Consider the following 13,704-nt stretch of genomic DNA (forward strand, 5'->3'; position numbering starts at 1 on the left):
CTCTTCACAGGCCCTGCTGTTCTTCAGTGCGTTCTGTTTAGTTTGTTCTGACCAGCCCACTGTTTTCTAGCCATGTTGCGGGTACGTGCTCATCGTAGAGTTCGGTCTGTGCGGGGGCTTTGTGTTGGTCTTCTAGCTTTGACCCAAGCCCAGTCCATGAACAGGGCAAGGAGGACTTCATGGATCACGAATTGGTTACTTCAGCATGACCAATTTTTTCACGTGCCCTTGCTGCGAGAGATCCAGGAGAATCATCCTGATGATTTCAGGAACTTTCTCAGGATGACGGACCCCGTTTTTCACCATCTGTTGGCTTTGCTGACCTCTTATATCAGCAGGCAGGACACCTGCATGCAGCAAAACCATCACTCCAGAGCAGAGACTAGTCGCCACATTGCGGTACTTGGCGACTGGGAGAAGTCTGCAGGACCTCGACAGGCATCTCCCACTAGGCTCTGGGTATCATTATCCCAGAGACCTGTTCTGCCATCATTCAAGTTCTGCAGAAGGACTATATTAGGTTAAGTTTTCTCCTTTAAAATCATGTTCTATATATTTAATGCTTGCTAATGTATTGTATTTATACCATCATTCCCTAATTACCATGATTGTAATTTGCTGTGAATGTCCCCTTTATCCTCATGCATGCTGTAATCTTTTATTGCTCCTTTTTTTGGCCTACAAGCATATTTGCCTTCACTAACCTCCCCAGCATGCTTTCCTGGGCCCATATACACCTATAGCCTAGTCACTTAATGTATTTTGTCAGCTCCATTGTAGTGCTTAAGGCCTTGCACTAGTTGGTCTCCTAGTTCCACACAGACAGGGGAAGCCTTTTGCTCTCCCAACTCGCGGTGTAAAAGTTTTGCCCACTCAGTGTCTGCGATACCAGTACAGGTCGCACGGCTGACCCCACAACCGTAAACAAGGAATGAGCCACCGTCTCGGCCTTCCTGTCCATGGGATCCTTGAAAGCAGTTGTCTCCTCAACCGGGATCGTGGTTACTTTATTCAACCTAGATACTGTGGGTCCACGACTGAAGGAGCCAACTATTTCTTGAGAAGGCTTTCCTCAAAGGGGTAACGCACTGCCATGTTTTTGAGGACCGAAAAGGTCCTTTGCGGCCGACCCCATTCCCTGTAGATGAACTTGTCTAAATAAGTCAAATACGGGAACATCTTAGGTGAACGTGCTGGCTTGTGGGACCCAAAAGGGACCGATACATCAGCAGAGGGAACCGCTGGCTCCTGGATCTTCCCTGTGTATAACAAAACACACACTGTGTATTAGCCTCCACAGCAATCCCTTACGTTGCGCAGCCACGCCTTCTTTTTGTCTGTCCATTCCTTCTCAACCATTGCCAAGCTCCAGCCCATGTTTTAGCCACGCCTTATTGTTAGAGTTTCTTTATTTATGTCCCGCCCCTTCCCCTTGCTCCTGATTGGCCTGATGAAAGAGCGCGGCCGTCCCTCCATCACGACCCGAGTGCTCAGGAAACGCATCGCCAGGAAATGACGTCATAGCCCTGCGTCCTGCTTGCCACAGTATACCAAGCCTCGCTTTGATACTACATACCCTGCGTCCACTACAGCCGGCAATTTTGAAAATCTATTAGTGGAAATGCTCAGAGGTGCAAGAGGATACCCGTGGACTGGATTACAATACATGACGGAATGAATCAGATGATTCCTACACCTTTTAATGCTCGTTTTACTCATGGAATATGTGAGTGTAAATCCTTTTGTTTACTAATAAATGTGTGAAAACGTTTTAAAAAAATATGCACCCAGAGGCGTCCCCTTTCTTTCTTCTTTTGTATCCTGTGGCAAATTGGGAACTTGGTTTCAGCTCCCGACGGTGGCAGCCCTGTATGTGGAACTCCTCTATACAAAAAACGAATATATTGCATTGGACCTGACCACAAATATATACAGAGTAACACTGTATTTTTAAATGCTTCTTAAGTAGACAGCCCTCCCTTTTTGGGTATATTATATGATTTCTTGTGCCTCAACCTGTCCTTAACTAATATAGGTCTTTTAAATATCTTTGTACACCTCGCTGACCTCTTCTATACTTAGAATAATTTGACATCTACACACCTATCACCACACAATCTATCAATTATTTTCACTTCCTGATGAATCCCAAAATTTGATATCAACACCATGACTATCACTATATTGCCACACAATGTCCAAGGATTTAATTCATCATACAAGAGGAAGAAAGCCTTTTTACATTATAAAAAATGAAATCCTAAAATATTAATGTTACAAGAAACACACTTCATGAAAGACAGTCATCCTACATTTTTTCACAAAGCTTTTAATCAGTCATTTTATACCTCAACCTCCTGTAAAACTAAAGGAGTGCCATTTTTTTTCCCCATCAGTCTTTTCCATTTAGAGGTTCAATGGGTTTACAAGGATGAAGATAGTAGGTTTATCATAATCAAAGGTACTCTAATGGGTAGAGAAATAACAATTGCGAATGTATATGCACCAAACGAAGCACAAACCACTTCCTTTACACAATTCTTTAACACACTCCAACACCACCACTCAACGCATATTATTTTGGGTGGAGATTTTAACTCAGCATATGAAACTAACCTTGATCATAGCAAAGAAAACCAAAACTCAAGAAATTTTTCAAAAACGACTATAACACACATGAATGACCTACAACTGATTGACTCCTGGAGAGCGTTAAATGTAGGTACAAGAGAATATACTTTTTATTCCCACCCACATGATTCATATTAACGTACAGATTACATTGTTTGCTCTCCAATAATTCTAGCCAACTCCTATGATGCCTCAATATACCCACGTTCCTGGTCAGACCACCATATCATAACTCTTAGCACTCAATTTATAGGCCTCACTCCAACTCCTTATTCATGGAAAATAAATGAATCATTATTAACTGACCCCACGCACCAAAATGAAATTGCATCAGAAATAAAAAACTATTTTGCACTAAATTCAACTCCAGATATCACTCCAACTACACTATGGCTTGCCCATAAGGCTTTGATGAGAGGCAACCTCATTAAATGGAAAGCACAAGGTAATTAAAAAATAAAATGAGAAAAAGATAATTCTCTCACAAAAGACCTAATACACAACCTATATAAAGATCATACGAATTCATATGACCTGAATACTTACAAAATAATTTCCAAAAAAAAGAAACTAATTAGACTCATTATAACGAAATCTGGAGTTCTACCACCTGTTAGTTTTATATAGTTTTTAGAAAAATGTACTATCAGAGATATACTCCCCTATGAAGCTGCTGCTTCTTTAAAAAAATATAAAAATGGCAATATCTTGAAAAAAACTTCAAAGTTCCTTGATAAATACTGCAGCAGGGCTTCCCATAAACTGTCCAATATAAATTGTCAGTAGTTAATGAACTGATCAGAAAGATGCATTTTATCGCTGTGATAAAAAGCTTCCACCAAGGATCACCCTGTGCAATGAAATCTCCCCTATGGGGATGCACTCACCAAAACACTGAGAAATTTGCACCTTTAAGAGAATGATAATTCCACCTCTCTTCAGCTCCTTTTATCACCATCCACTAGATGTCAGTATACCATTTCAATAAGTTCCAGGCCGGAAAGAGCGCCCTCGTGACGAAGTCGGATATGACTAAACGCGCCAGTGACGTGGCTTACCAGAAGTGACGCGTGCGTTCCAGCAGTGCAGTCCAGCCAGCAGGAAATCAAACAGATACACATCCACTGTATCCAGCGAACGGTGGGAGCTCTTTCCGGGGGCAGGATCCCTCTTGAGACAGGCACAGTGCACTTTATTTTGATTCATGCTTCATTTTATATTGATTTTGGTACGCAGTTTTTATATAAGGGGGGCTTTGTGAAGTTAATTTGTTTATGGTTTTACACTATGTGGACATTACATTTTTTTCACATGAGCTTGCAACCCTATTGAAATGGTATACTGACATCTAGTGGATGGTGATAAAGGAGCTGAAGAGAGGTGGAATTATCATTCTCTTAGCCCTTGTACACACGGTCGGAGATTCCAACTGAATGTGTCCGATCGGACTGTTTTGTCGGATATTCTGACTGTGTGTAGTCTACATCGGACTGTTTCCATCTGAGTATCCGACGGACCAAGTTTTCCAACTTGTTGGTAAAATTTTCCGACAAAATGCTCCGATCATGTGTAGAGAATTCCGATCGGACAAAGTGCCACGCATGCTCAGATCAAATTCCTACACCAAAGCTATTAGCTACTAGCGTGAACGTAGTCCTGTCATAACGAAATAAAGTCATCACGTCGGATTTTCCAACTACTTTGTCTGACCGTGTGTATGCAACAGTTTTGGACAAAATCCAACGGATTTGGTTGTCGGAATCTCCGACCGTGTGTACAAGGGCTTAACCACTTGCCGACCAGCGCACAACGATGTACGTCGACAGAATGGCACGTGCAGGCAAATGGGCATACATGTACGTCCCTTTTAATTTGCCGCCCTGCCATCGGGAGCGCGCCGCCGGCGGCGCGCTCCCGCGCTGGTCGGGACCCCCGTGAGTCCGGTCGCGGGACCCGCGGACTCGATCGCCGCGGGCATCCCCGCGATTGTCTCACGGAGCGGCCGAATGGAGAAGTGCCGTTGTAAACAACATTTCTCCATTCTGCCTAGCAACTAGTGACGCTGATCTCTGCTCCATGTGATTGGAGCAGAGATCAGTGGTCACTAAATGAAAGCCCAACCCCCCCACAGTTAGTAACACGCCCCTAGGAACACTTAACCCCTACACTGCCACCCACTGGTTAACCCCTTCACTGCCAGTGTCATTTACACAGGAATCACTGCATTTATATAGCAGTGATTACTGTATAAATGACAATGGTCCCAAAAATGTGTCAAAAATGTCCGATGGGTCCCCCACAATGTCGCAGTCACAATAAAAATCGCTGATCGCCGCCATTACTAGTAAAAAAAATAATAATAAAAAATTATTAATAAAATGCTATAAAACTATCCCTATTTTGTAAACGCTATAACTTTTGCGCAAACCAATCAATAATCGCTTATTGCGATTTTTTTTTACCAAAAATATGTAGAAGAATATGTATCGGCCTAAACTGAGGGAAAAAAAATGTTTTTTTTATATATTTTTGGGGGATATATATTATAACAAAAAGTAAAAAATAATGCGTTTTTTTCAAAATTGTCGCTCTATTTTTGTTTATAGTGCAAAAAATAAAAACCGCAGGGGTAATCAAATACCACCAAAAGAAAGCTCTATTTGTGGGAAAAAAAGGACGTAAATTTTGTTTGGGAGCCACGTCGCACGACCGCACAATTGTCAGTTAAAGCGACGCAGTGCCGAATCGCAAAAAGTGGTCTGGTCTTTGACCAGCAAATTGGTCCGGTCTGAAAATGGTTAAAGGTGCAAATTTCTCAGTGTTTTGGTGAGTGCATCACCATTGGGGAGATTTCATCGCACAGGGTGATCCTTGGTGGAAGCTTTTCATCACAGCGATAAAACGCATCTTTCTGATCAGTTCATTAACTACTGACAATTTATATTGGACAGTTTATGGGAAGCGCTGCTGCAGTATTTATAAAGGAACGTTGACTTTTTTTCAAGAATTAGACTCATTGCTCACATTTAAAGCAGAAAAAGCTCTGCGCTGGTCAAAAGCAACTTTTCTCCTATCTAGCAATGCTTGTTCTGCAATGTTTGCCCGTAAACTAAATCAATCAATAAAATCTACTCATGCTTATAAACATAACCGCTTCCCGACCAACCTCCACAGTTATACTGCGGCAGGTTGGCTCCCCTGTATGAGCCGTTGTAGATATACGTCGGCTCGCGGGGTCGGGATGGCGGGGGTGCCGGTGCTCGTGGCCGACAGTCGCTATGACCGCTGGCCACGAGCGATCATGAGCAGGAGAGATAGAACAGGGACAAGCGTGTGTAAACACACACTTTCTTGTTCTGTTCTGACAGGAATGACAAATCGTGTGTTCCTATCAGCTAGGAACCATGACCCGTCACTTCCTCCAGTCTCCTCCCCCTTCAGCTAGAATCACCTCCCAGGGAACACAGTTAACCCCCTTCACTGCCAGTGACATTTTTAAAGTAAAGATTTCTGTAACTGCAGTGGAAAGCCATATTTTTTTTTTTTGTGAATCTGCCCTTTGAGCTGGCCACAGCTCCTGAGGGTTCACAAAGCTCTTTGCCCCAGTGCTGGACTTGTTGAAGACACAGGGGGTGTCTCCGTATAACTAAATTTTTGCTCAGGAAGCAGTCGATTACAGGGTTTCCTTCAACACATTTCTGCAGGAAGCTGTATCTAGGTCGAAGAATGTTCCATACGTACAGTCCTACTCCAGGTATTTTGTAGAGGAGCATTCTCTGTCTGGAACTTGAAGATCCAGGCATTGGATTGCCGCAGGGCCCTGTTCTCGGGTTATTGCAGAGCTAAAAATTAGTGGCTGATGGTTCAGAATCTGGAAAATGTGAAATTCTTTCATTCAGGGGTTTGAAAGATAATAACCACTGATGCCAGTCTGTCCATTTGTTTTGAATGTGACTACAGTTCAGTGGACTTGGTCTCTGCAGGAGAGAATATTGACCTCTTGGCAAAAAGCCTCCAGTTCCTTTAAATTCTTGAGCTAACTTGTATGAACCACACGTCTGAGATCTCCCCAGAGTGGCTCAATGATATTGAGGTCAGGAGACTGAGGTGGCCACTTCAATACCTTCACTTTATTCTGCTGTAGCCAATGAAAGGTCAACTTGGCCTTGTGTTATGGAACATTGTCATGTTTTAATGTCCAAGTACGCCCCATGCGCAAGCTTCCTGGCTGATGAATGCAAATGTTCCTCCAGTATTTTTTGATAACAAATTTTGCCAGCAATTTGGACCAAATTTCCTGTGCCTTTGTAGCCTCTCACATCCCTAAAACATCAGCGATCTACCTCTGTACCTTTCATCATAGGCCTTGTTGACTCCTCTCCAAATGTACTATTTATGGTTGTGGTCAAAAAGCTAAATTTTGGTCTCACCACTCCAAATGACTCTGTGCCGGAAGGTTTGAGGCTTGCTGTTTGGCGTATTGTAAGCGGGATAATTTGTGGCATTTGCATAGTAGTGGCATTCTTCTGGAGACTTGACCATGCAGCCCATCTTCAAGTGCCTCCTTATTGTGAATCTTGAAACAGCAACACCACAGAGAGTCCTGTTTTTCGCCTGAAGTTATTTGTGGGTTTTATCTTTGCATACTGAACAATTTTCCTGGCAGTTGTGGCTGGAATTTTAGTTGGTCTACCTGACCGTGGTTTGGTTTCAACAGAAAATGGCCAAGAAATCATAAATTCTGCCAGGGTATGTAAACATAAGAGCACAACTGTACATTGTAGATGTCATATAACCATTAAAATAACCAGTCAAAACTGTTTTGAAATGCAGAGAAAACAGTCTAACTGGTTAGGGGTGTAATTAATCCACTAAGCATTACTGTTATATGGCCCGTATTTTTTTTTTTTTGGGGGGGGGGGTGATGCAGGAACCTTTTTACTTACTGTTTTACGTAGGATTCCCAGCCACACTTGCTGTCTTTCACACATATAGATAGTCTAATATATCAAAGTGTCAGTACGGCTAGCTTATAAAATGAATAACTGCCGCCTTCAAGTTTGATTATTGTTAATGATACAAAAAGTAGAGAAAGAGAAGGAGTTACACACCACAGGCATCAGACTGAACATTACAGTGTGAGCTGTACTATGTATTCTGACTACAGTGGAGGACACAGAATACAGCTTTTTTTACACTGACAGAGTCCACCAGCAGATCCATCTGCTCAGTGGACTATTTGCCACTGATCCCAAGCGCTCCATCTCACACATGTGCAGTATCATGGAAATTTTCTAAATGTCAGCATTTGAACAGAGGCAGGACAAAAAGAGGTATATAGGTATGATTGTTTTCTTCCCTCATTCATTATTGATTTATAGATTTAGGGGGGGTGTCTAATATTTTTAACTGGACTGCTCATGCTTAAAAATAATCAAAAGATGGATGGGTTTGTGTATTTAAAGAGTTATTATAATCATCAATTAAACAAAACCAGTGTTGAGAGAAATACAAAAGAAAGCCGCTGCTTTAGTATCCCTTCTTAAAATATTAGCTGCCTGCCTATCATGCTTATATAAAGGCATCAACAAGATAATGCATTGACCTAAAAGAAGCCTGTAGATAAGAGTTTCTGATTTCACTGACCAATAACTTGTTCTGGGTCAGTGACTGAGAAAATATAATAATCTAAGAATCAGCATGACAGCCGGGGAATTTGTATTTTCATAAGGTGGTCAGCAATTGCATATAACTTAAGAGCAGTTTCACATCTTTTTTGGTACTCTTTGCTGTTGCAACACTCAAATCTGACCTGGTGTAAGGCATGCTGTAAATGCCAAGAATAATTCTCCCAAAATAAAAATATCGCTAACAATATAACATTTTTAGTTATCACCAAGTTAAAGAATATAGGCAAATTCAACATGGTATTGAATCTAGTATAGTAGTACATACTTTCTCTTTCTCAGCAATGTAACGAAGAACATGCCCCAGGACCTCAGCTGCTGCCATATAAACCTCTTTAAATCTTGTAAATGTAAGATTGTTGACCAGTGCTTTAAAGTACCTACAGGGGAGAAAAAATTATTGAACAATGTCTTACCAAGATACTGAACAGGAGAGTAAAGACCCGTACACCGGCCAGCTTCTGTCAGATGAGCATGCTGGAAAACCAGCAGCCGACCGACTCCCAATCAGTGCTCTCAGCCAATGGCAGAGAGCGTTGATCTGAGTGTTCTGGTGGGGGGGGGGGGGGATGCGTCCCCCTGTTGTAAATTTGCATAACTCATAGTGTGTACCAGGCTTAAGATTAACCTTATATGTCAGTGCTATATCTTAAACCATCAGTGAAATATCCCCAATAAGGCACTTTTAACTTACCGCTCAGAATTGATTCCACATTTTGGGTCAAATGGAGGAAAGTTATTAGCCACAGCTAATCCCAATAACTGAATTCCCACAGAGTTATCTTTCTTGTCAGGGTCAGTGGCAGAAAAGCCATTGTATATTACCCTATTAAAATCACACAAAATAAATTAAACGTTTAAACAACACATTTCAAAACATATTTGTATTAAACTTATGAGGCAATTGCAATCAAATATTTACAAACGCTCCACACATACTTGTATGGAATAGAAAGGCAATCCTTCCAGCATTCCAGGACTGTTTTGATGATCTCAAGATTGTGCCTGAACACGGCTTTCTTTTCATGAAACGCATGTGTCATGAAGAACTCAAGCAATCTGTTAGCTAGGATCTCATCCTTTGCAAGCTCCTAAGAAAAAAGCAAAATCTCATCATAGAAATTGTATTGGAAACCATGGGATGATATCAGCTGATCCAGGGAGGAGGTGTATATTGAGAACAGGAGAGGTCCAAGTACAGAACCTTGGCAGACCCCAGTGGAAAAAGGAAGAGGAGAGAAGAAGGTGGAATTTTAAGTGATGCTGAAGGTGTGGTAGGATAGGGAGGATGAAAACTAGCAAAGAGTACACTCACGGAGAACAAAGGAGTAGAGTGTTGTTGTTTTTTTTTTTTTTTTGGAGGGGGTGGTTAACCCTATAAAAGGCAGCAGAGAGGTCCAGGAGTACAGAATAGTGCCCACTGGTTTTAGCTGTTAACAGATTGTTTGTGAGTTTCAGGAGAGCAGTTTTTGTGGAGTGTTGAGGGCAAAATCCAGACTGAAGGGGATCAGGAAGGTTATTGTCAGTTAGTTGGTTGCTCAGTCGATTGAAGAGGTCTAATGGAAGCTTTTTAAACACTTGACATCCGCACGCTATAGCCAGACGGCTACAGTGCGGACCTGAATTTCCGGGAGGCCGTCATAGGATATCCTACCATTTGAGCGTCCCTGCAGGGTGCGTGCTGTGATCGCCGAGTCTCGGGTGATCAACGTTCCGAGTAAGGGGCCGATCCCCAGTCAGTCAATGGCAGCTGATGATGCGTGTAAACAAAAGCTTGGTAATCTGTTTTTTTTTCTCCTCACGCTTACAGCAGGAGGAGAAAAAAAAGCCGATCACTGGCTTATGTTCAATGGACATCGTTCACGAAGAGGAAAGAGGCACATCTGCCTCCTCCTATGCATCCTCTGTGCCAACCAGTACCCCCTGTCAGTGCCACCTGCTATTGCCCACAAGTGCCACCTATCAATGCCCACAAGTGCCACCTATCAATGCCCACCAGTGGTGTCAATTAGCGCCTCGTCAGTGCCACCTAGCAGTGCTGCCTTTCAGTGTAACCTACCAGTGCCGATCAGTGCCCATTACTACCACTCAGTGCCACCTATTTGTGCCACTTCTCAGTGTCCACCAATGCCACCCATCGGTGCTACCTCTCAATGTCCACCAGTGCCACCTATTAATGCTCACCAGTGCCGTCCCATCAGTGCCCACCAGTGCAGCCTCATGAGCGCACATCAATGAAGGAAAAAAAATTACCTGTTTGCAAAAAATTTATAACCCAATTTTTTTTAAATTCGCTATTTTATAAACAAATTTAACAAAAAATAAATACCACAGAGGTGATCAAATACCACCAGAAGAAAGCTCTATTTGTGGGAAACAAATGATAAAAATCTAACTTGGGTACAGTGTTGTATGACCGTGCAATTGTCATTCAAAGTGCGACATCACTGAAAGCTGAAAACTGGTGTGGAGGGGGGGGGGGGGGGGGGGGGGTTAAGTGCCCAGTAAGCAAGTGGTTAAGTATAGGTGTGACTAGTGCATGCTTTAAAAAGTTTGGGGGAGATGGCAGAAGATATGGAGAGATTGAAGAGGTGTAGTTAGGTGGGCATTCGATTTTTTTTTTTTTTTTTACCAACCTCGTCAATAGTAGCGAGATTTCAACACAAATTGGATCAATCTTATTTTTAAAGTGTCCTGGGCAGGGAGTGAGTTAACGGGTGGAGGCAGTTGAGGATGAAATAGAGAATTAAAAGGTAGAGGAGAGTTGACGGGGGCTTTTAAAGTTCAAAAAGCCTTGAAAAACATTGAAGTAATTAACTTACAGTTGGTGTTGCAATGCTCGACCAAGACAAAAGGGTCACAACTGTCTCTACCACCATGTAATGAATCCCTGTTCCACCATTGTTTCCAGAAACAACCAGCTGCAATATGGGGCCAATCCAAAACTTTGCATAAGGTCGGAAAACCTAAAATCCCAAAAACTATTATTTCACAGGTACTTGCTAATTTCATAAAAGTAATTTATTGCATAATTGTTGCCCAATGATTATTTTCCATAAATGCACAAGTATTGAATTACGTATGTGCTAAACATCACTATTATTTTATGCAACTATAATCTAATCATTTTTGGAATATGCAAGCTGTCTAACAGTTCTATCAACTGATTTTATAAAATTGTAAGAAACCTACCTCTTCACTATTGACAATAAGTTTGGCAATGAAAAGACGAATGTTAAGCTGGGTGGATGGGTTTCCAAGTTTGGTATGTAAAAATTTCATCCATGGGGGCAAGTCTTGTGGCGTGACTCCCTACAAGCAGACAATAAAATAAAACCTTACTAAATCAGAAATATTTTACAATTTACACAAACAAAATGTCTATTTAAAAGTAGTGCCAAATACCTCTTCCACTTTTGGTGTGATTTCATTTCGTTGCATGTGTTTAATCAGTCCAGACATAGTTGTCATACATTCATGCTGATTTAGTTCATCCATTTCAAACTCCATCACATCATCTGGTGCCAGAGTTTCCGAGTTCAGTTCCTGCTATGAAAAATGTTAGGAAATATTTCTGAAATCATAGGATCACATCTACAACAGAGCATGTTTGAAGTCCCTTTATTATATAAAAAAAAAAAAACACATGTTACACTTACCTCCTCAGTGCAGTTGGGTTTTGCACAGAACGGCCCGGATCCTCCTCTTCTCGGGTTCATCTTTGGTGATCTTGGCCCCTCCCTCCTAGTGCCCCTACAGCCAGCAGCTATCTATGGGGGCACCCGAGCTGAGTCGCAGCTCCTTGTGTCCATTTATACATGGCACCCCAACCTGGCCCCGCCAGCTTTCTCCCGATTAGGTGACTGACTTTTATTGACAGCCGCGGGGAGCCAATGGCGCCGCTGTTGTGTCTTAGCCAATCAGCAGGAGTGTCCCAGACTGCTTAGACACTAGTGGACATCGCTGGAGAAAGATTGGGCTCAGTGAAGTATTAGGGGGGCTGAGGGTGGCTGCTACACCAAGAAGGTTTTTTTTTTATCTAAATGCATACAATGCATTTAGATAAAAACTTTCTGCCTTTACAACTCCTTTAAGAAAGTATAGCGCATACAGACTACATCTATTAGTAGGTCAATGTCTCGTACAGCTCCCATTGCAACATGTGACAGTAAAATGACAGTCACAACACAAATTTTTGGAAGGAATGGATTACCGGAAGTTAATGTGTCAGCTTAAGCATCCATATGAAAAGGCCAGAGATTTTGTTTAACCACTTGGGATCCGCGCTATTGCAAAATGACGGCAATAGCGCGGACCCACATTTTCGGGACTACGTCTATTGACGTAGTCCCGGTTACGAGCGGCCTGCGCGCCCCCTGAGGGGCGCGCGCGGCGCGCTCTGTGATCGGCGAGTCCGTGAGACTCGCCTGATCACCGATCCGTGTAAGGGGTCGATCCCGACCCCTTATCACGTGATCAGCTGTCAGCCAATGACAGCTGATCATGTGATAAAACGGAGCCGGTAATCGGCTAGTATTCCTCCTCGCGCTGACAGCGCGAGGAGAAAAAAAAAAAGCCGATCGCCGGCGGCCGTGTTCGGGACATCAGTCCCGATCACGGCCAGCAATTTAAAAGGACACCTGCCCCCTGCCAGTGCCCACCTGCCACCCGCAGTGCCATCCTGAAATAAAGTAAGTGCCCCCCTGTCAGTGCCACCCAGCAGTGCCCATAGTGCCCACAGTGCCACCCAGCAGTGCCCACAGTGCCACCCACAGTGCCACCCAGCAGTGCCACCCACAGTGCCACCCAAAATCTGCCTCAGGTGCTGCACCCCAGTGCCGCCCATCAGTGCCCAGCAGTGCCGCCCATCAGTGCCCAGCAGTGCCGCCCATCAGTGCCCAGCAGTGCCACCTATCAGAGCCACCTATCAGTGCCACCTATCAGTGCCCATCAGTCCCATCTATCTGTGGTACCTATCAGTGCCCATCCGTGCCACCCATCCGTGCCACTTATCCGTGCCACCCATCCGTGCCATCTTATCTGTGCCCATCTTTGCCCATCAGTGCCGCCTTATCTGTGCCCATCGGTGCCGCCTTATCTGTGCCTATTAGTGCCGCCTTAACTATGCCTATCAGTGCCCACCAGTGCAGCCTATCAGTGCCCACCAGTGCAGCCTATCAGTGCCCACCAATGCAGCCCATCAGTGCCCACCAATGCAGCCTATCAGTGCCGCCTAATCAGCGCACTTCAATGAAGGAGAAAAATGACCCGTTTGCAAAATTTTATAACAAACTATTAAAACATGATTTTTTTTTTTTTTTTTTTTGCATCTTTTTTTGTTTGTTTAGCAAAAAATAAAACTCCGAGCTGTAACTAAATACCACCA

The 13,704-nt window shown here is 43.2% G+C and overlaps 1 protein-coding gene across 5 annotated transcripts in view; it reads right to left on the reverse strand.

Annotated features, from left to right (window-relative positions):
• The window catches only part of PRKDC (protein kinase, DNA-activated, catalytic subunit), a 794,135-nt gene that overhangs the window by 386,217 nt on the left and 394,214 nt on the right, over positions 1–13,704 (reverse strand). For 4 of the 5 annotated variants that reach the window (XR_013277654.1, XR_013277655.1, XM_077492662.1 and 1 more), the window contains exons 47-52: positions 11,724–11,867; positions 11,511–11,630; positions 11,141–11,284; positions 9,258–9,409; positions 9,013–9,144; positions 8,587–8,698 (exon numbers count right to left, since the gene is read on the reverse strand). Coding sequence is in view for 3 of the 5 variants with exons in the window: in XM_077492662.1 (XP_077348788.1) it covers positions 8,587–8,698; positions 9,013–9,144; positions 9,258–9,409; positions 11,141–11,284; positions 11,511–11,630; positions 11,724–11,867 (804 nt within the window). In the remaining 2 variants the exon portion in view is untranslated. The remainder of the gene's footprint in view (positions 1–8,586; positions 8,699–9,012; positions 9,145–9,257; positions 9,410–11,140; positions 11,285–11,510; positions 11,631–11,723; positions 11,868–13,704) is intronic. The other variant, XM_077492661.1, reaches the window with a different exon arrangement.

This window comes from Lithobates pipiens, unplaced genomic scaffold (genome assembly GCF_037356315.1).
Source record: "Lithobates pipiens isolate NorthernLeopardFrog02 unplaced genomic scaffold, aLitPip1_a1.2 Scaffold_19, whole genome shotgun sequence".
NCBI classification, from domain to species: Eukaryota; Metazoa; Chordata; class Amphibia; order Anura; family Ranidae; genus Lithobates; species Lithobates pipiens.